Source organism: Pholcus phalangioides, unplaced genomic scaffold, assembly GCF_987345545.1.
Source record: "Pholcus phalangioides strain wild (caught in Gottingen) unplaced genomic scaffold, Ppha-v1.0 ptg000017l_1, whole genome shotgun sequence".
Classification (NCBI taxonomy): Eukaryota; Metazoa; Arthropoda; class Arachnida; order Araneae; family Pholcidae; genus Pholcus; species Pholcus phalangioides.
In genome coordinates this window covers 49,367,494-49,390,938 of record NW_028301610.1, presented here as the reverse complement: position 1 = coordinate 49,390,938, position 23,445 = coordinate 49,367,494, and the positions used below count along the sequence as shown (strand labels likewise).

The 23,445-nt window shown below is 42.2% G+C and overlaps 2 protein-coding genes across 2 annotated transcripts; both read left to right on the top strand.

Moving 5' to 3' along the window:
• The first annotated feature begins 6,883 nt into the window (after positions 1-6,883).
• Positions 6,884-8,139, top strand: LOC149074038 (uncharacterized protein F54H12.2-like). The gene is made up of 3 exons (XM_089247284.1): positions 6,884-6,961; positions 7,134-7,356; positions 7,517-8,139. Exons 1-3 carry the CDS (start codon positions 6,884-6,886, stop codon positions 8,137-8,139), a joined length of 924 nt encoding a protein of 307 aa, XP_089103410.1.
• A 13,677-nt stretch (positions 8,140-21,816) lies between these two features.
• LOC149074037 (uncharacterized protein F54H12.2-like) lies at positions 21,817-23,072 on the top strand. The gene is made up of 3 exons (XM_089247283.1): positions 21,817-21,894; positions 22,067-22,289; positions 22,450-23,072. Exons 1-3 carry the CDS (start codon positions 21,817-21,819, stop codon positions 23,070-23,072), a joined length of 924 nt encoding a protein of 307 aa, XP_089103409.1.
• Positions 23,073-23,445: the final 373 nt, after the last annotated feature.

Sequence of the window (23,445 nt, the reverse complement as noted above, 5' to 3'; positions counted from 1 at the left end):
CGGTACTACTCGCCGGAAATTGGACCGAAATAAGTTCAAAGACCTTCAACCGTCTACATCTATTTGAAATTTATGGCCAACATTATTCAATGGAACATTCGTGGTCTTAGATCCAATTACGAAGATCTCAAGGATTTGATCAATCGATATCATCCTGTTTGCGTGGCACTCCAGGAAACTTTTACGAAGCCCTCGGAGACATGGAACATCAGGCGACATTCCCTGTTCCATATCAATTACGATGACGGGAGTAGAGCTTGCCGCGGTGTTGCTCTGCTGGTTCCACATCATGTGTCGTCGCGCGTTTTAACGCTGCGCACGAACCTGCAAGCCATCGCGGTGGAAATCTCTACAGGCCTAAGAATTACCATCTGTTCCATTTATTTGCCATCAAATGACACCATCTTACAGAGAGATCTAGAAGATCTGATTGATCAATTACCTCCACCATTTTTTCTTCTTGGAGACTTCAATGCACATAACATAATATGGGGTTCTAACAGCAACACCCCTCGTGGGGAAATGGTTGAACGGCTGTTAGAAGACATGGACCTCGCCATCATGAATGATGGCAGTTTCACTCATTTCCATGCCCCAAACAATAGTTTCACTGCAATAGATCTATCATTATGTTCACCCACACTCTTGCCCAACTGGTCCTGGTCGGTTGATCCAGACCTCCACGGGAGCAATCATTTTCCTCTAGTGGTTAAGTGCCTAGACCGACGCCATAGCATACCCGAGGGACCTCCTCGGTGGAAGCTTGTGGCCGCCCGATGGGCGGAAATCACGGAGGATATGGTTTCGCAACCCGACGTCGACCATTGTGACCAGTTGTATGATCTCAGAAGCCAATGAAACAATACCCAAAGTCTCCTCGAAACTTCCTAAATTTCCTAAACCTTGGTGGAACCACGAATGTAGTCGTACGATTAAAACACAAAAGAAAGCATGGAGTAGGTTCCGGCGGTATCCTACCCATGATAATAAGTTGGCATTTTTAAAAGCAAAGGCGATAGCGAGAAGAACCAGGCGCCAGGCTCAACGTGAGTCCTGGCAAAAGTTTACGACGGGAATCAATTCATCAACTTCATCCAAAATCATTTGGGACCGGATCCGAAAAATCAGTGGTCATTATCAGTCTCATCCCATCACCATTTTAAATACCAATGGCACTATCATCAGCGATGTGAGGGATATTGCGGACACCATCGGTGCCCATTTCGCCGCTGTTTCCAGTGATGCGAACTATCCCCCATCGTTTCATCCCATTAAATCATCAGCCGAACGTACATCGTACACCTTCCGGCCTTTTACACCGGAGGGGTACAATTCATTGTTCACCCTTCATGAACTGACGACGGCCTTGCAGCGAAGTCCTGACTCAGCTGTAGGGCCCGATGCCATTCATTATTCCATGATTCGGCATCTATCACCAGAATCACTGTCACATTTACTTATTTTATTCAATCGGATCTGGGTCAGAAATTCATTTCCTGACACCTGGCGAGCAGCCATTGTTCTTGCATTCCCGAAGCCTGGCAAAAATCCTCAGCAACCTAACAGTTACAGACCTATTGCTTTGACCAGTTGTCTATGTAAGCTCATGGAACGCATGGTCAACTATCGCCTTATGCACTACCTTGAGGTTAACAATATTTTATCGAAACATCAAAGCGGCTTTAGACGGTTCAGGTCCACAACATGCAATATGTTACGCCTTGAGACATCAATAAGAAAAGCATTTGTGAAGAGGGAGCATATGCTAGCCATATTTTTCGATATAGAAAAGGCCTACGATCGTACTTGGAGGCACGGAATTCTCTCCGGCCTCTATAATTGCGGCTTGCGGGGCAACTTGCCCATTTTCATTAAGAACTTTCTCGCTCGCCGCATCTTCCAGGTACGGATCGGAAGCACATTATCAGCTCCCCAAATTCAAGAACAAGGTGTACCTCAAGGTAGCATTTTAAGTGTTACACTTTTTATTTTAAGACTCAACGGGGTGTTGAACCACCTCCCGTTGTCTGTCACTGGCGCACTTTACGTGGATGATCTGTTGATATCATATCAATCAGTGAATATGAGGACAGCCGAGAGACAATTGCAAACCGCACTCAACAAGATCAGCAAGTGGGCACATAATAACGGCTTCTCATTCTCCGCTGACAAAACTGTCGCTATGCACTTTTGTCGGCGTCGAGACCTACATGATGACCCACAATTGTTTCTAAACAATAGTATAATACCAATAGTAGAAAATACAAAAGTCCTCGGCATCACATTCGATAAAAAACTTACTTTCAAACCTCATATTGCACAATTGAGAGCTCGTTGCATGAAGACGATGAACCTCTTGAAGGTCATCTCGTCTACATCATGGGGAGCAGACCGTAAGTCACTCATTCACTTATATAAAGCTCTAATAAGATCAAAGCTTGACTACGGCTCCATTGTATACGGGTCAGCACCTCGGAGTTATCTGAGTGTGCTCGACCCAATTCATCATCTCGCTCTCCGCATTTGCTCTGGAGCTTTCCGAACTTCTCCCATGGAAAGCCTCTATGTCGAATGCAACGAGCCATCACTGACATCAAGACGCCAGCAACTTTCCTTGAAATATTATTTCAAAAAGAATCTTTACTAGATCATGCACTTCATCGTGTCATTTTTAATCCCTCATTTCATAGACTATTTGCTGCTCGCCCTTCATGTGTTCCATCTTACGGTCTTCGTATGAGGGCACTTGTGGAAGAACTAGAATTAGACATCAGTCGTGTGGCCCCAGTTGCTTGGCAACTGGCACCATGGGAGCAGTCTCTGCCAGATGTCTCTCTTTCATTATCATTATACCCTAGAGCCACCACAGCAGATGTCATATATCGACAAATATTCTTTAGGCACAGGGGTAGGTACAACAGGTTCTTCCCCATATATACCGACGGCTCCAAGAGCCCTGGCCATGTCGGTTGTGCCTACATCTGCTGTGAGGAGACATCTTTCAAACTTCCCGACACATTCTCTATTTATTCGGCAGAGCTGTACGCAATCCTTCAGGCTCTACGTCATATACGACGCAAACGCCACCGACGATGCATCATTTATAGCGACTCTCTTAGCTCATTGCAAGCATTGTGTTCTTTTACTTTTCACATTCATCCATTTATTCATGCCATTTTTCATGAACTGCATCACCTCATTCATCATGGTACCACAGTAAAATTTTACTGGGTACCAAGTCATGTAGGAATACCGGGCAACGAAAAAGCAGACAACGCAGCTCGAACAACAACTAACATTGACAATAGCCTTTTGGTTCCTGCCAGTGGCCACTTCTCAATCCTCCGGGAAGTGATGCATCACCGCTGGCAGGATCATTGGAACCATCAGATAAATAATAAACTTCATGCCATCAAGCCGACACTTGGCCATTGGCGTTCGAGCTGCAGAACTAACAGAAAGGAGGAAGTTCTGCTTGCCCGGTTGCGCATAGGACACAGTCGTATCACACAATCATATCTTTTATTACGAGAGAGTCAGCCACAGTGCCCACATTGTCGAAGTCCATTAACCATTGCTCATGCTTTTACTTGTTCACATCATCGTCATCATTTTACGACCGCTTTTGGTCAAAGTCATCTTTCACTTCATGACATTTTATCTGACCATTGCGATGTATCTCGCATTTTTAAATTCATCAAAGCCATTGGTTTTTATAATAAATTATAGATTTTTACAATTCATGTCATTGTTTTATGCTTTACGTTGCTTTTTATCATGCATAGTTTTAGTATTTTGACATGACAAAAGGATGATATTTCTTATTTTTATAATTTGTTTTGGCGCAGTTTGATCAAATTGGTCCTTGCGCCAGAAAAGTTAAAATCCAATCCAATCCAAGCAACGGTCAGCCCTGCAGGAAAGACTGTCACTACCTACAAAGTTCTCGCAAAGAAAACGACGTCTATCGAGTTGAGCAAGACTCAGTGGGAGAATTTGATAGAACTGGTACCTCACATTCAGCTGAGTGTAGAATGTTTCAAGATGGATGACTTAAACCTGGCTTCGTGTTATGAAGAATATGTGGGTTACGACAACCCGCGAGAGCGAACAATGCCAGAACAGGAGTCCATAAAGGAGTGCCTCAATACTGCATTTCGTGCGCACATCGTGAAAAAAGGGGGGCTTGAAATCGGAGAATTATATTGATAAAACTATCATAACTCTCTCCCGGAATTCCTTAGTGCTGTACAGTTGGTTCGTATTTATGAAGTTATTGACGAATTTATTTCAGCTTTGCCACAAACCAACGATAAACCGAGTTTGTTTACACTAGTGAGTCGCGATTTCATGAAGTCTGTAAAATTTACTGATATTATTATGGAAGCCAAACATCGTCTAGTAGAATAATTTGTATCTTGGAAAATAAAAATTGTATATATTTATCTTAACTATTTTTGTTGAGTGATATTCTTTATTACTGTTTTACTATTTAATTGCATGTCATTCAAGAGTGTTTTCATTATTCTCATGGATGCTGTTAAGTCAGTTACATTTGGTCCAGTTACCGTTGTTGAAGTTGAAAATTATTGCAGACGTGGGTATTGGGCAGAGAACGCTGCGAGATTTAAGTACAGAGTTTTAGAATTTGAAAAGATCTTGGTAGAAACTGTGATATAGAAAAATATACAGATCCAACAGAACCAGGTAGTTTTGGAGGAATAAATTCTTTGCATCGAAATTTAAAAGAGCAAGGTTATAACGTCTCGCAAAATGAAGTTAGAAAATGGTTAGATGGTAATGAAGCTTATACATTACATAAGCCAGCACGTAAAAATTTTCGCAGAAATCGTGTAATTGTTGATGGTATAAATTAACAGTTCCAGGCAGACATGCAATCTCTGAAAAAAGAGAATAATTCATATAAGTATATCTTTACCTGCATTGACGTGTTGTCAAAATATGCATGGGCTATCCCCCTGAAAGATAAAACAGGAGAAGAGGTAACTAAAGCATTATTGTATTGTATTTGTATTTGTTAAAAAATATATTCAAAGGCAGAATTTGCCAGAACTTGCAAACTGACAAAGGAACGGAATTTCAAAACAGGGCAGTACAAAGATATCTAAAATCCAAAAACGTAAATTTTTTCACGAGCGAAAGCGAGAAAAAAGCTTCAGTGGTAGAAAGGTTCAACAGAACGTTGAAACAGAAAATGTTCAAGTATTTCACGTTCAAAAATACTCAGATACATCGATGTTTTGGATCAGTTGATCAAGAATTACAATAACACGTGGCATCGCAGTATCAAAATGAAACCTATCGTGGTGACAGAGGAAAATCAGTCTCGGGTATGGCAAGAATTATACTAAGACATCCTAGGAGAGAAAAATATAAAATTCAAGTTTGCTGTCGGTGACACTGTTCGTATAAGTCGATCAAAGATGATTTTTGAAAAGGGTTATGAACATAACTGGACTCGGGAAATATTTACTATAAAACAACGAATAGGCAGAGATCCCCCCCCTGTTTACAAGGTAGATGATGCTGATGGAGAACCCATAAAAGGAACTTTCTACGAGCACGAGTTGCAAAAAGTTAAACCCAGTGAATATTACCAGGTTGAGAAGATCTTGAAAAAGCGGAAAGTTAAATACTTTGTGAAATTCAACGCCTGGGTCCGAGAGTTGAAAAGGATATAAAAGGACAGTAGCCACTAAATTGTTACTCATTAGAAAAATGTCTTTCTTCCTAACACTACCCAGGTAACACGATATCTCACTACATTACCCAACTGCCAAAACCGATTCATTTGTCTGGAGATTGGGAATGTGGGTTATCTGAAATAATTTACCCTCATTGCTGGTACAACGTGACGGAAGGTTCCAATCTTATACGATTTGACTTGGGTGATGGTGAACTGCAAGAACGACATATTCCAGCTGGGAATTATGAAACAGCGTCCGATCTAATAAAAGGTATTGAAATCGAATCCTTCAAGAACAGAATTACATTCCACTACAACGGCAGCTCTAAGAAAGTAAAAATTACTGTTGAACACTGGTATTGCTGAACTATTAGGTTTTGAGCCTACCCTTCTTAAAGAAACCACAGAGAGTCGTTTCGTAGCAGACACAAATGTATTTTATCCTGTATTGTGCATTTACACCGATATAATAGAGCCACAAGTGGTGAGAGACGTTCAAGCACCTCTCCTACGCGTAGTTAGAGTTAAAGGAAGAGACAACGAAATAGTCAGTGCATACTATGACCGACCACACTACTTTCCTCTTTCCCGGCGAGTATTTCAAACCATCGAAATGGATATAAGATCAAGTTCTGGTAAACGCATACCATTCAATAGAGGTAAAGCCATAGCAGTATTGCATTTTCGCATTAGACAAATACTATAAAACTGTTGAATGTACAAGTTCAAGATCATTTTGAAGTGAGATACGAAACTGTAAAGATGAAGGTTCCCTATCACTGCTATACAAAATCGTTCGAACAATATTATTTGGAGCAAGCTGGAAGAGGCTTACCATACTATTCTGGAGTTGCGTTGCAGCGAGGAAATGGATTAGGCAACATGTTCGGGAGTTTATTCCGAGTCGCCTTGCCATTTTTGAAGCAAGGAGCCAAAACTGTCGGCAAACAAGTACTAAGATCTGGAGCGGACATTGTGGGTGACGTAATCAAAGGAGATAAAGTAAAAGTTGCTGCCAAGCGTCGTCTTAAGGAAGCTGGAAAAATTCTCGCCGAAAAGGCAGTAAACAAGACAAAAACAATGTTTGGTGAAGGCCATAAAAGGAAACGTCGAAAGGCTTAACGCGTCATTTTTGCAAGGAAATCCAAACGGAGTACACGTGACATTCGATTCATGATGACTTACCGACTTAAAGATTCCCCCGAACTCGTGAAGTCCGAACTGAATTTATTTTCTTTACCTGGCACGCAAACAGTAATAGAAGGTGGCAAATGTATCAGATGGAGGTTCCATAGAATTTTACATTTCTGGCAGTGGAGAAGAATACTTGGATCTTACACAAACTCTGTTGTACGTCAAGGCCAAAGTGGTAAAAGAAGATAAAGTAGGGCCTGTAAACCTATTTTTACACTCCATGTTTTCACAGGTTGATGTTTCGCTTAATGATCGCCTGGTGTCGTCATCAAACAATACTTACGCTTATCGTTCAATAATCGAGACACTTTTGAATCACGGTATTGATAGCAAGGCAAGTCATCTCACTACCGAACTGCATTATAAGGATACTGCCGGAAAAATGAACATCGTTGATCCTGAAGCAAAGGACGGAAATGAAGGACTAGCCGAGAGGGCTGAATTTATAAAAGAAAGTAAGACGGTTGACATGATTGGATTCTATCCATGGAGATATTTTTTGCCAAGGACGATTATTATTGAACCTCGTTTCCCTGAAGATAAAACTTATTAGAAGCAAGCCTGAATTCTGCCTCGTATCTTCAACCTCAAAAGCCGATTACAAAATCATGTTAGATCACGTATCTATACAGATAAGGAAAGTGAAAGTCTCGCCGGGTGTGCTCGTTGGTCATGCCAAAGCATTGTCTCACACATCAGCAAAGTATCCTATAGATCGCATTGTATGTAAAGTCTATTCACTTCATCAAGGAAATACGTCCTGGATTCAGGATAGTATAGTAGTGGGCCAGTTGCCAAAGAGAGTTGTCGTTGGTTTAGTAGACAAAGCGTTTTCTGGCTCATACAATAAATCGCCTTTCGAATTCAAGCACTATGACTTGAATTACATAGCAGTGTATATAGATGGCGAGCCAGTACCCTTCAAGCCCCTGGAACCACAGTTTGACCAGAATCAATACTTACGAGCTTATCACAGTTTGTTTCTCGGAACAGAAAAGGCCTGCAAAGAAGCAGCTATTGATATTTCTAGAGAGGAATATCCAAATGGCTATTCGCTCTTCGTATACGACTTATGCCACGGTGGTCATTTCAATCTAATTAAACATGGAAATCTACGACTGGAAACCAAGTGTAAAGCACCATTGCCTAACCCCATCTCCATCATTGTATACTTGGAGTTTGATAACGTGATAGAGATCAATCAGACACACAACATATTGTTTGATTTCAGCAGTTGAATATGTATTCCTCCCAGATAGAGAAAGTGTTAAAGAAAGAATCACCGTATTTTATTGGCGTGTTTCCGATAAGATACCCAAGAACATTAATTACCCGACTTCCTTCGTGATCAACAGTGATGATCACACCAAGCCTGGGTCACACTGGATGGCCGTTAATTTACCAGATAAGAAGATAGTGGAGTTTTTCGATTCGTATGGCCAGAAGCATATGGAAAAGACATCGCTTCATTTATTAAGAGGTTCCCAAAAGTTTTGTGTAAGGAAACACCTCTACAATCTCTGACTTCGAATGTTTGTGGACAATATTCTATGTATTTCTTAATCAAGCGCAGTGAAGGAAAATCTATGGAAGATATTGTAAATTTTCTAAAAAGTAATGGTTGTGACTTTGCTTTGTATCAATATTTCAAGAAGAATTATGGTGTAAGAATGATTTTTAATAAATAAAAAATGAATATTTCTTGTGCTTGTCGTTATTGTGTTCGAAAATAAAAAAAACAAATCAGAACAAAGACAAATTTTTACATTGTTGATAACATTCATTTTCTTTCTCATAATAAAATTACAGAGTAAACCATGTAGGGTTTTTCATTTCTTTCATAGCTTCATCAAATATTTTTTTTCCAGTGAGTACATTATTTTTCTTCAATCGGTTTACACGTTTCTTCATAGATTCTTTGAATAGTTGAACAATATCGCTTCCAGGTACAACTTCACCTTTTTCATTCCGGAAAAACAGTTTGTTATTTTGCTTCATCTTCTCGATCAGTATCTGCTTTTTCTTTGGAGCTGTAGATTTCAATATAGAATCTTCATACTCCATTCCATCGGATTCTTCGGTCTCGTTGTCGACTTTGACGTCACCTTGAACTTCTTTGGATGAATTGTCAGGGGTGTAATGTGATAGGCCTCCTCGTGGTGCACCCTGGGTAACGCCAAATCTATCACACGTCATTGTCATCGCTTTTTGTGCTCATATACTTCACCTTCAATAGCCCAGATTACGTGTTTTTTTCTACACATCTTGCAGTACTTGTCTTGCGTCTTGTTTTGTCCTGTACATGTTTATGTCTTGTGTCCAACCCCTCATTGTGGACCCCGCTTAGGCGGGGAGGGGTCCTCCCAGACTGGGCGTTGCTTCTAGCGTATGCTCTGTCTGGGACGCTGTCTACCTGCGTGTTTGCCGTGCGTGGAGACCCGTAAGGCAGGAGATGGGGATCCTGGTTAGCCTGATGCGCTAGCTTTGGCCTCGGATTCAGCCGAAACGGGAGGCTTGGATTAGCCCCGTCCAGGTCAATCGGCTGTGGTCGCCTCGGTGGCTGAAGGGGTTACACTACTGGGCAGGTAGAGGGGCCGGGCCTGCCGGACGTCGTTGAGGTTTGTTGGTGCTGCTTCACGACGATCTTGGATCTTGAACGCGTCTGCTCGCCTGCTTTGGTGGTGTATAGCTCCCACCTAACCTGACGTTGCTACTAACCTTCACCGGTTACGTGTGCGCGTCCCCTCGTAGGGCTCCATGGTGGGCATGGTGGGTGGGAGTGGAACAATACCCATTCAAATATGGGAAAAACAAAAAATGCACCAAAACGTCAAAGAACTACTCTAAATGAAACAATTGTCACAGAAACCGCTTCTTCAAATCTATCATCTGTCTCATTCTTCTTCTTGCATAGCTCTGATACCAATAAACAGCTGTCAAAAGTATCACCATTTTTGATTGATAAAGCTCTCTATGGCGCAGTTGGAACTTTAAAATCAGTAAAGGCTCTTCGTTCAGGAGACCTTCTCATCGAAACCAACACTCCCAGACAAGCCGAACTCATTCAAAAGCTCACATCTCTCGGAGACATTCCCATAACAGTCAAAGTCCACCCCACACTGAATTATTCACGTGGTGTCATTTCAGATAATAACCTAATTAACATGGATGAAGATGAACTAACCCAGGAGCTAGCGTCTCAAGGCGTAACATCTGCCAAACATATTATGAGCCGCAAAGATGGCAATCTAGCTCCATCACGTAATATAATCCTGACATTTTCATCCCCAACATTGCCGAAAGATATCAAAATAGGTTATTATAACCTCAAAATCCGGCCATACATTCCTAACCCTGTTCGATGCTTCAACTGCCAAAAATACGGTCACTCACGAACGGCGTGCCGCAGTCAACCCACCTGCGCAAAATGCGGTGAGAAGGACCACATTTCGGACAACTGCACTAATTCACCATTCAAGTGCGTCAATTGCGGTGGCGACCACCCCGCATTTGACAGAAAGTGTCCGAAATGGAATGAAGAAAAAGAGATTCAGAAGATCAAGGTCCTAAATAACATCTCATATATTGAAGCACGTCGTCGTATAATCCCTAACCAAACTCCAATAGCTAGTAGATCATACTCTAATATGGTAACAAATCCATCAACAGCTAATACGACTAACAAAGTCACCAAAGCATCCGTAACAACTCAGACTGAACCAATAGCTGATACATGAACTCAAACATCATCTAACCAATCGTGTAATAGTTGTGGCTGCTGTTGCTCTGCTGGATTACGGAAGGAGTCCACCACCTCCGAAGAAGCAGGAAAAGCAACAGCGAACACATTCAAAGTAACTACAGCTACTAAGCCAAAAATCAATAGTGGAAATAAATCTAAAATTAAACTATTCAAGACCGGATATTCAAGAAAAGCCATTCAGAGAGCAAAGAAGCAGCCTACATTACAAAACATGTCACTTCTTGATGACAAATCAATTGGTGACATGGATCTCGATAATCCTACAGAATCCGGTACTACTCGCCGGAAATTGGACCGAAATAAGTTCAAAGACCTTGAACCGTCTACATCTGTTTGAAATTTATGGCCAACATTATTCAATGGAACATTCGTGGTCTTAGACCCAATTACGAAGATCTCAAGGATTTGATCAATCACTATCATCCTGTATGCGTGGCACTCCAGGAAACTTTCACGAAGCCCTCGGAGACATGGAACATCAGGCGACATTCCCTGTTCCGTATCAATTACGATGACGGGAGTAGAGCTTGCCGCGGTGTTGCTCTGCTGGTTCCACATCACGTGTCGTCTCGCGTTCTAACGCTGCGCATGAACCTGCAAGCCATCGCGGTGGAAATTTTTACTGGCCTAAGAATTACCATCTGTTCCATTTATTTGCCACCAAATGACACCATCTTACAGAGAGATCTAGAAGATCTGATTGATCAATTACCTCCACCATTTTTTCTTCTTGGAGACTTCAATGCACATAACATAATATGGGGTTCTAACAGCAACACCCCTCGTGGGGAAATGGTAGAACGGCTGTTAGACGACATGGACCTTGCCATCATTCATGATGGCAGTTTCACTCATTTCCATGCCCCAAACAATAGTTTCACTGCAATAGATTTATCGTTATGCTCACCTTCACTCTTGCCCAACTGGTCCTGGTCGGTTGATCCGGACCTCCACGGGAGCAATCATTTTCCTCTAGTGGTTAAGTGCCTTGATCGAAGCCATAGCATACCTGAGGGTCCTCCTCGGTGGAAGCTTCTGGCCGCCCGATGGGCAGACTTCACGGTCAAGGCAGAAATCACGGAGGATATGGTTTCGCAACCCGACGTCGACCACTGTGTCGACCTTGTCACCAGTTGTGTCATCTCTGAGCAAATGAATCAATACCCAAAGTCTCCTCGAAACTTCCTAAATTTCCTAAACCTTGGTGGAACCACGAATGTAATCTCACGATTAAAGCACAAAAGAAAGCATGGAGTAGGTTCCGGCGGTATCCTACCCATGACAACAAGTTGGCATTTTTAAAAGCAAAGGCGATAGCGAGAAGAACCAGGCGCCAGTCTCAACGCGAGTCCTGGCACAAGTTTACCACGGGAATCACTTCATCTAAAGTCATTTGGGACCGGATCCGAAAAATCAATGGTCATTATCAGTCTCATCAGATCACTATTTTAAACACCAATGGCACTATCATCAGCGATGTGAGGGATATTGCGGATACCATCGCCGCCCATTTCGCCGCTGTCTCCAGTGATGCGAATTATCCCCCATCGTTTCATCCCATTAAATCATCAGCCGAACGTACATCGTACACCTTCCGGCCTTTTACACCGGAGGGGTACAATTCATTGTTCACCCTTCATGAACTGACGACGGCCTTGCAGCGAAGTCCTGACTCAGCTGTAGGGCCGGATGCCATTCATTATTCCATGATTCGGCATCTATCACCAGAATCACTCTCACATTTACTCATATTATTTAATCGGATCTGGGTCAGTCATTCATTTCCTGACACCTGGCGAGCAGCCATTGTTCTCGCATTCCCGAAGCCTGGCAAAAATCCTCAGCAACCTAATAGTTACCGACCTATTGCTTTGACCAGTTGTCTATGTAAGCTCATGGAACGCATGGTCAACTATCGCCTTATGCACTACCTTGAGGTTAACAATATTTTATCTAAACATCGAAGCGGCTTTAGACGGTTCAGGTCCACAACATGCAATTTGTTACGCCTTGAGACATCAATAAGACAAGCATTTGTGAAGAGGGAGCATATGCTAGCCATATTTTTCGACATAGAAAAGGCCTACGACCGTACTTGGAGGCACGGAATTCTTTCCGACCTCTATAATTGCGGCTAGCGGGGCAACTTGTCCATTTTCATTAAGAACTTTCTTGCTCGCCGCATCTTTCAGGTACGGATCGGAAGCACGTTATCAGCTCCCCAAATTCAAGAACAAGGTGTACCTCAAGGTAGCATTTTAAGTGTAACACTTTTTATTTTAAGACTCAACGGGGTGTTGAACCAACTCCCGTTGTCTGTCACTGGCGCACTTTACGTGGATGATCTGTTGATATCTTACCAATCAGTGGGGTGTAATGTGATAGGCCTCCTCGTGGTGCACTCTGGGTAACGCTAAATCTATCACACGTCATTGTCATCGCTTTTTGTGCTCATATACTTCACCTTCAATAGCCAAAATTACATGTTTATTTCTACACATCTTGCAGTACATGTCTTGCGTCTCGTTTTGTCCTGTACATGTTTGTCTTCAGTGTCCAACCCCTCATTGTGGGCCCCGCTCCGGCGGGGAGGGGTCCTCCCGGATGGGGCATTGCTTCTAGCGTATGCTCCATCCGGGACGCTGTCTACCTGCGTGTTTGCCGTGCGTGGAGACCCGTAAGGCTGGAGATGGGGATCCTGGTTAGCCTGATGCGCTAGCTTTGGCCTCGGATTCAGCCGAAACGGGAGGCCTGGATTAGCCCCGTCCAGGTCAATCGGCTGTGGTCGCCTCGGTGGCTGAAGGGGTTACACTACTGGGCAGGTAGAGGGGCCGGGTCTGCCGGACGTCGTTGAGGTTTGTTGGTGCTGCTTCACGACGATCTTGGATCTTGAACGCGTCTGCTCGCCTGCTTTGGTGGTGTATAGCTCTCACCTAACCTGACGTTGCTACTAACTTTCACCGGTTACGTGGGCGCGTCCCCTCGTAGGGCTCCATGGTGGGCATGGTGGGTGAGAGTGGAACAATACCCATTCAAATATGGGAAAAACAAAAAATGCACCAAAACGTCAAAGAACTGCACTTAGTGAAACAATTGTCTCAGAAACCGCTTCTTCAAATCTGTCATCTGTCTCATTCTTCTTCTTGCATAGCTCTGATACCAACAAACAGCTGTCAAAAGTATCACCATTCTTGATTGATAAAGCTCTCTATGGCGCAGTTGGAACTCTGAAATCAGTGAAGGCTCTCCGTTCAGGAGACTTTCTCGTCGAAACTAACACTCCCAAACAAGCCGAACTCATTCAAAAGCTCACATCTCTCGGGGACATTCCCATAACAATCAAAATCCACCCCACGCTGAATTATTCACGTGGTGTCATCTCAGACCCGAACTTAATTAACATGGATGAAGATGAACTAACTCAGGAGCTAGCGTCTCAAGGCGTAACATCTGCCAAACATATCATGAGCCGCAAAGATGGCAATCTAGCTCCATCACGTAATATAATCCTGACATTTTCATCCCCAACATTGCCGAAAGATGTCAAAATCGGTTACTATAACCTCCATATCCGGCCATACATACCTAACCCTGTAAGATGTTTCAACTGCCAAAAATTCGGTCACTCACGAATGGCGTGCCGTGGTCAACCCACCTGCGCAAAGTGCGGTGAGAGGGACCACATTTCGGACAGCTGCACTAATTCACCATTCAAGTGCGTCAATTGCGGTAGCGACCACCCCGCATTTGACAGGAAATGTCCGAAATGGAATGAAGAAAAAGAGATCCAGAAGATCAAGGTTCTCAATAACATCTCGTATATTGAAGCACGCCGTCGTGTAATCCCTAACCAAACTCCAATAGCTAGTACATCATACTCTAATATGGTAACAAATCCATCAACAGCTAATAAGACTAACAATGTCACCAAAGCATCTATAACAACTCAGACCGAACCCATAGCTGATACATCCACTCAAACATCATCTAACCAACCATGTAATAGTTGTGGCTGCTGTTGCTCTGCTGGAATACGGAAGGAGTCCACCACCTCCGAAGAAGCAGGAAAAGCAACAGCGAACACATTCAAAGTAACTACAGCTACTAAACCAAAATTCAATAGTGGAAATAAATCTAAAATTAAACTATTCAACCCGGATATTCAAGAAAAGCCATTCAGAGAGCAAAGAAGAACCCTACATTACAAAACATGTCACTTCTTGATGACAAATCAATTGGTGACATGGATCTCGATAATCCTACAGAATCCGGTACTACTCGCCGGAAATTGGACCGAAATAAGTTCAAAGACCTTCAACCGTCTACATCTATTTGAAATTTATGGCCAACATTATTCAATGGAACATTCGTGGTCTTAGATCCAATTACGAAGATCTCAAGGATTTGATCAATCGATATCATCCTGTTTGCGTGGCACTCCAGGAAACTTTTACGAAGCCCTCGGAGACATGGAACATCAGGCGACATTCCCTGTTCCATATCAATTACGATGACGGGAGTAGAGCTTGCCGCGGTGTTGCTCTGCTGGTTCCACATCATGTGTCGTCGCGCGTTTTAACGCTGCGCACGAACCTGCAAGCCATCGCGGTGGAAATCTCTACAGGCCTAAGAATTACCATCTGTTCCATTTATTTGCCATCAAATGACACCATCTTACAGAGAGATCTAGAAGATCTGATTGATCAATTACCTCCACCATTTTTTCTTCTTGGAGACTTCAATGCACATAACATAATATGGGGTTCTAACAGCAACACCCCTCGTGGGGAAATGGTTGAACGGCTGTTAGAAGACATGGACCTCGCCATCATGAATGATGGCAGTTTCACTCATTTCCATGCCCCAAACAATAGTTTCACTGCAATAGATCTATCATTATGTTCACCCACACTCTTGCCCAACTGGTCCTGGTCGGTTGATCCAGACCTCCACGGGAGCAATCATTTTCCTCTAGTGGTTAAGTGCCTAGACCGACGCCATAGCATACCCGAGGGACCTCCTCGGTGGAAGCTTGTGGCCGCCCGATGGGCGGAAATCACGGAGGATATGGTTTCGCAACCCGACGTCGACCATTGTGACCAGTTGTATGATCTCAGAAGCCAATGAAACAATACCCAAAGTCTCCTCGAAACTTCCTAAATTTCCTAAACCTTGGTGGAACCACGAATGTAGTCGTACGATTAAAACACAAAAGAAAGCATGGAGTAGGTTCCGGCGGTATCCTACCCATGATAATAAGTTGGCATTTTTAAAAGCAAAGGCGATAGCGAGAAGAACCAGGCGCCAGGCTCAACGTGAGTCCTGGCAAAAGTTTACGACGGGAATCAATTCATCAACTTCATCCAAAATCATTTGGGACCGGATCCGAAAAATCAGTGGTCATTATCAGTCTCATCCCATCACCATTTTAAATACCAATGGCACTATCATCAGCGATGTGAGGGATATTGCGGACACCATCGGTGCCCATTTCGCCGCTGTTTCCAGTGATGCGAACTATCCCCCATCGTTTCATCCCATTAAATCATCAGCCGAACGTACATCGTACACCTTCCGGCCTTTTACACCGGAGGGGTACAATTCATTGTTCACCCTTCATGAACTGACGACGGCCTTGCAGCGAAGTCCTGACTCAGCTGTAGGGCCCGATGCCATTCATTATTCCATGATTCGGCATCTATCACCAGAATCACTGTCACATTTACTTATTTTATTCAATCGGATCTGGGTCAGAAATTCATTTCCTGACACCTGGCGAGCAGCCATTGTTCTTGCATTCCCGAAGCCTGGCAAAAATCCTCAGCAACCTAACAGTTACAGACCTATTGCTTTGACCAGTTGTCTATGTAAGCTCATGGAACGCATGGTCAACTATCGCCTTATGCACTACCTTGAGGTTAACAATATTTTATCGAAACATCAAAGCGGCTTTAGACGGTTCAGGTCCACAACATGCAATATGTTACGCCTTGAGACATCAATAAGAAAAGCATTTGTGAAGAGGGAGCATATGCTAGCCATATTTTTCGATATAGAAAAGGCCTACGATCGTACTTGGAGGCACGGAATTCTCTCCGGCCTCTATAATTGCGGCTTGCGGGGCAACTTGCCCATTTTCATTAAGAACTTTCTCGCTCGCCGCATCTTCCAGGTACGGATCGGAAGCACATTATCAGCTCCCCAAATTCAAGAACAAGGTGTACCTCAAGGTAGCATTTTAAGTGTTACACTTTTTATTTTAAGACTCAACGGGGTGTTGAACCACCTCCCGTTGTCTGTCACTGGCGCACTTTACGTGGATGATCTGTTGATATCATATCAATCAGTGAATATGAGGACAGCCGAGAGACAATTGCAAACCGCACTCAACAAGATCAGCAAGTGGGCACATAATAACGGCTTCTCATTCTCCGCTGACAAAACTGTCGCTATGCACTTTTGTCGGCGTCGAGACCTACATGATGACCCACAATTGTTTCTAAACAATAGTATAATACCAATAGTAGAAAATACAAAAGTCCTCGGCATCACATTCGATAAAAAACTTACTTTCAAACCTCATATTGCACAATTGAGAGCTCGTTGCATGAAGACGATGAACCTCTTGAAGGTCATCTCGTCTACATCATGGGGAGCAGACCGTAAGTCACTCATTCACTTATATAAAGCTCTAATAAGATCAAAGCTTGACTACGGCTCCATTGTATACGGGTCAGCACCTCGGAGTTATCTGAGTGTGCTCGACCCAATTCATCATCTCGCTCTCCGCATTTGCTCTGGAGCTTTCCGAACTTCTCCCATGGAAAGCCTCTATGTCGAATGCAACGAGCCATCACTGACATCAAGACGCCAGCAACTTTCCTTGAAATATTATTTCAAAAAGAATCTTTACTAGATCATGCACTTCATCGTGTCATTTTTAATCCCTCATTTCATAGACTATTTGCTGCTCGCCCTTCATGTGTTCCATCTTACGGTCTTCGTATGAGGGCACTTGTGGAAGAACTAGAATTAGACATCAGTCGTGTGGCCCCAGTTGCTTGGCAACTGGCACCATGGGAGCAGTCTCTGCCAGATGTCTCTCTTTCATTATCATTATACCCTAGAGCCACCACAGCAGATGTCATATATCGACAAATATTCTTTAGGCACAGGGGTAGGTACAACAGGTTCTTCCCCATATATACCGACGGCTCCAAGAGCCCTGGCCATGTCGGTTGTGCCTACATCTGCTGTGAGGAGACATCTTTCAAACTTCCCGACACATTCTCTATTTATTCGGCAGAGCTGTACGCAATCCTTCAGGCTCTACGTCATATACGACGCAAACGCCACCGACGATGCATCATTTATAGCGACTCTCTTAGCTCATTGCAAGCATTGTGTTCTTTTACTTTTCACATTCATCCATTTATTCATGCCATTTTTCATGAACTGCATCACCTCATTCATCATGGTACCACAGTAAAATTTTACTGGGTACCAAGTCATGTAGGAATACCGGGCAACGAAAAAGCAGACAACGCAGCTCGAACAACAACTAACATTGACAATAGCCTTTTGGTTCCTGCCAGTGGCCACTTCTCAATCCTCCGGGAAGTGATGCATCACCGCTGGCAGGATCATTGGAACCATCAGATAAATAATAAACTTCATGCCATCAAGCCGACACTTGGCCATTGGCGTTCGAGCTGCAGAACTAACAGAAAGGAGGAAGTTCTGCTTGCCCGGTTGCGCATAGGACACAGTCGTATCACACAATCATATCTTTTATTACGAGAGAGTCAGCCACAGTGCCCACATTGTCGAAGTCCATTAACCATTGCTCATGCTTTTACTTGTTCACATCATCGTCATCATTTTACGACCGCTTTTGGTCAAAGTCATCTTTCACTTCATGACATTTTATCTGACCATTGCGATGTATCTCGCATTTTTAAATTCATCAAAGCCATTGGTTTTTATAATAAATTATAGATTTTTACAATTCATGTCATTGTTTTATGCTTTACGTTGCTTTTTATCATGCATAGTTTTAGTATTTTGACATGACAAAAGGATGATATTTCTTATTTTTATAATTTGTTTTGGCGCAGTTTGATCAAATTGGTCCTTGCGCCAGAAAAGTTAAAATCCAATCCAATCCAAGCAACGGTCAGCCCTGCAGGAAAGACTGTCACTACCTACAAAGTTCTCGCAAAGAAAACGACGTCTATCGAGTTGAGCAAGACTCAGTGGGAGAATTTGATAGAACTGGTACCTCACATTCAGCTGAGTGTAGAATGTTTCAAGATGGATGACTTAAACCTGGCTTCGTGTTATGAAGAATATGTGGGTTACGACAACCCGCGAGAGCGAACAATGCCAGAACAGGAGTCCATAAAGGAGTGCCTCAATACTGCATTTCGTGCGCACATCGTGAAAAAAGGGGGGCTTGAAATCGGAGAATTATATTGATAAAACTATCATAACTCTCTCCCGGAATTCCTTAGTGCTGTACAGTTGGTTCGTATTTATGAAGTTATTGACGAATTTATTTCAGCTTTGCCACAAACCAACGATAAACCGAGTTTGATTACACTAGTGAGTCGCGATTTCATGAAGTCTGTAAAATTTACTGATATTATTATGGAAGCCAAACATCGTCTAGTAGAATAATTTGTATCTTGGAAAATAAAAATTGTATATATTTATCTTAACTATTTTTGTTGAGTGATATTCTTTATTACTGTTTTACTATTTAATTGCATGTCATTCAAGAGTGTTTTCATTATTCTCATGGATGCTGTTAAGTCAGTTACATTTGGTCCAGTTACCGTTGTTGAAGTTGAAAATTATTGCAGACGTGGGTATTGGGCAGAGAACGCTGCGAGATTTAAGTACAGAGTTTTAGAATTTGAAAAGATCTTGGTAGAAACTGTGATATAGAAAAATATACAGATCCAACAGAACCAGGTAGTTTTGGAGGAATAAATTCTTTGCATCGAAATTTAAAAGAGCAAGGTTATAACGTCTCGCAAAATGAAGTTAGAAAATGGTTAGATGGTAATGAAGCTTATACATTACATAAGCCAGCACGTAAAAATTTTCGCAGAAATCGTGTAATTGTTGATGGTATAAATTAACAGTTCCAGGCAGACATGCAATCTCTGAAAAAAGAGAATAATTCATATAAGTATATCTTTACCTGCATTGACGTGTTGTCAAAATATGCATGGGCTATCCCCCTGAAAGATAAAACAGGAGAAGAGGTAACTAAAGCATTATTGTATTGTATTTGTATTTGTTAAAAAATATATTCAAAGGCAGAATTTGCCAGAACTTGCAAACTGACAAAGGAACGGAATTTCAAAACAGGGCAGTACAAAGATATCTAAAATCCAAAAACGTAAATTTTTTCACGAGCGAAAGCGAGAAAAAAGCTTCAGTGGTAGAAAGGTTCAACAGAACGTTGAAACAGAAAATGTTCAAGTATTTCACGTTCAAAAATACTCAGATACATCGATGTTTTGGATCAGTTGATCAAGAATTACAATAACACGTGGCATCGCAGTATCAAAATGAAACCTATCGTGGTGACAGAGGAAAATCAGTCTCGGGTATGGCAAGAATTATACTAAGACATCCTAGGAGAGAAAAATATAAAATTCAAGTTTGCTGTCGGTGACACTGTTCGTATAAGTCGATCAAAGATGATTTTTGAAAAGGGTTATGAACATAACTGGACTCGGGAAATATTTACTATAAAACAACGAATAGGCAGAGATCCCCCCCCTGTTTACAAGGTAGATGATGCTGATGGAGAACCCATAAAAGGAACTTTCTACGAGCACGAGTTGCAAAAAGTTAAACCCAGTGAATATTACCAGGTTGAGAAGATCTTGAAAAAGCGGAAAGTTAAATACTTTGTGAAATTCAACGCCTGGGTCCGAGAGTTGAAAAGGATATAAAAGGACAGTAGCCACTAAATTGTTACTCATTAGAAAAATGTCTTTCTTCCTAACACTACCCAGGTAACACGATATCTCACTACATTACCCAACTGCCAAAACCGATTCATTTGTCTGGAGATTGGGAATGTGGGTTATCTGAAATAATTTACCCTCATTGCTGGTACAACGTGACGGAAGGTTCCAATCTTATACGATTTGACTTGGGTGATGGTGAACTGCAAGAACGACATATTCCAGCTGGGAATTATGAAACAGCGTCCGATCTAATAAAAGGTATTGAAATCGAATCCTTCAAGAACAGAATTACATTCCACTACAACGGCAGCTCTAAGAAAGTAAAAATTACTGTTGAACACTGGTATTGCTGAACTATTAGGTTTTGAGCCTACCCTTCTTAAAGAAACCACAGAGAGTCGTTTCGTAGCAGACACAAATGTATTTTATCCTGTATTGTGCATTTACACCGATATAATAGAGCCACAAGTGGTGAGAGACGTTCAAGCACCTCTCCTACGCGTAGTTAGAGTTAAAGGAAGAGACAACGAAATAGTCAGTGCATACTATGACCGACCACACTACTTTCCTCTTTCCCGGCGAGTATTTCAAACCATCGAAATGGATATAAGATCAAGTTCTGGTAAACGCATACCATTCAATAGAGGTAAAGCCATAGCAGTATTGCATTTTCGCATTAGACAAATACTATAAAACTGTTGAATGTACAAGTTCAAGATCATTTTGAAGTGAGATACGAAACTGTAAAGATGAAGGTTCCCTATCACTGCTGTACAAAATCGTTCGAACAATATTATTTGGAGCAAGCTGGAAGAGGCTTACCATACTATTCTGGAGTTGCGTTGCAGCGAGGAAATGGATTAGGCAACATGTTCGGGAGTTTATTCCGAGTCGCCTTGCCATTTTTGAAGCAAGGAGCCAAAACTGTCGGCAAACAAGTACTAAGATCTGGAGCGGACATTGTGGGTGACGTAATCAAAGGAGATAAAGTAAAAGTTGCTGCCAAGCGTCGTCTTAAGGAAGCTGGAAAAATTCTCGCCGAAAAGGCAGTAAACAAGACAAAAACAATGTTTGGTGAAGGCCATAAAAGGAAACGTCGAAAGGCTTAACGCGTCATTTTTGCAAGGAAATCCAAACGGAGTACACGTGACATTCGATTCATGATGACTTACCGACTTAAAGATTCCCCCGAACTCGTGAAGTCCGAACTGAATTTATTTTCTTTACCTGGCACGCAAACAGTAATAGAAGGTGGCAAATGTATCAGATGGAGGTTCCATAGAATTTTACATTTCTGGCAGTGGAGAAGAATACTTGGATCTTACACAAACTCTGTTGTACGTCAAGGCCAAAGTGGTAAAAGAAGATAAAGTAGGGCCTGTAAACCTATTTTTACACTCCATGTTTTCACAGGTTGATGTTTCGCTTAATGATCGCCTGGTGTCGTCATCAAACAATACTTACGCTTATCGTTCAATAATCGAGACACTTTTGAATCACGGTATTGATAGCAAGGCAAGTCATCTCACTACCGAACTGCATTATAAGGATACTGCCGGAAAAATGAACATCGTTGATCCTGAAGCAAAGGACGGAAATGAAGGACTAGCCGAGAGGGCTGAATTTATAAAAGAAAGTAAGACGGTTGACATGATTGGATTCTATCCATGGAGATATTTTTTGCCAAGGACGATTATTATTGAACCTCGTTTCCCTGAAGATAAAACTTATTAGAAGCAAGCCTGAATTCTGCCTCGTATCTTCAACCTCAAAAGCCGATTACAAAATCATGTTAGATCACGTATCTATACAGATAAGGAAAGTGAAAGTCTCGCCGGGTGTGCTCGTTGGTCATGCCAAAGCATTGTCTCACACATCAGCAAAGTATCCTATAGATCGCATTGTATGTAAAGTCTATTCACTTCATCAAGGAAATACGTCCTGGATTCAGGATAGTATAGTAGTGGGCCAGTTGCCAAAGAGAGTTGTCGTTGGTTTAGTAGACAAAGCGTTTTCTGGCTCATACAATAAATCGCCTTTCGAATTCAAGCACTATGACTTGAATTACATAGCAGTGTATATAGATGGCGAGCCAGTACCCTTCAAGCCCCTGGAACCACAGTTTGACCAGAATCAATACTTACGAGCTTATCACAGTTTGTTTCTCGGAACAGAAAAGGCCTGCAAAGAAGCAGCTATTGATATTTCTAGAGAGGAATATCCAAATGGCTATTCGCTCTTCGTATACGACTTATGCCACGGTGGTCATTTCAATCTAATTAAACATGGAAATCTACGACTGGAAACCAAGTGTAAAGCACCATTGCCTAACCCCATCTCCATCATTGTATACTTGGAGTTTGATAACGTGATAGAGATCAATCAGACACACAACATATTGTTTGATTTCAGCAGTTGAATATGTATTCCTCCCAGATAGAGAAAGTGTTAAAGAAAGAATCACCGTATTTTATTGGCGTGTTTCCGATAAGATACCCAAGAACATTAATTACCCGACTTCCTTCGTGATCAACAGTGATGATCACACCAAGCCTGGGTCACACTGGATGGCCGTTAATTTACCAGATAAGAAGATAGTGGAGTTTTTCGATTCGTATGGCCAGAAGCATATGGAAAAGACATCGCTTCATTTATTAAGAGGTTCCCAAAAGTTTTGTGTAAGGAAACACCTCTACAATCTCTGACTTCGAATGTTTGTGGACAATATTCTATGTATTTCTTAATCAAGCGCAGTGAAGGAAAATCTATGGAAGATATTGTAAATTTTCTAA

Bases quoted from the DNA above. Each gene is read 5' to 3' on its own strand.
- LOC149074038 (XM_089247284.1), top strand. From the start codon at position 6,884: ATGACTTACCGACTTAAAGATTCCCCCGAACTCGTGAAGTCCGAACTG. The intron at 6,962-7,133 runs GTAATAGAAGGT...ATGTTTTCACAG, and splicing joins CTTTACCTGGCACGCAAACA to GTTGATGTTTCGCTTAATGA. The intron at 7,357-7,516 runs GTAAGACGGTTG...AAATCATGTTAG, and splicing joins GGCTGAATTTATAAAAGAAA to ATCACGTATCTATACAGATA.
- LOC149074037 (XM_089247283.1), top strand. From the start codon at position 21,817: ATGACTTACCGACTTAAAGATTCCCCCGAACTCGTGAAGTCCGAACTG. The intron at 21,895-22,066 runs GTAATAGAAGGT...ATGTTTTCACAG, and splicing joins CTTTACCTGGCACGCAAACA to GTTGATGTTTCGCTTAATGA. The intron at 22,290-22,449 runs GTAAGACGGTTG...AAATCATGTTAG, and splicing joins GGCTGAATTTATAAAAGAAA to ATCACGTATCTATACAGATA.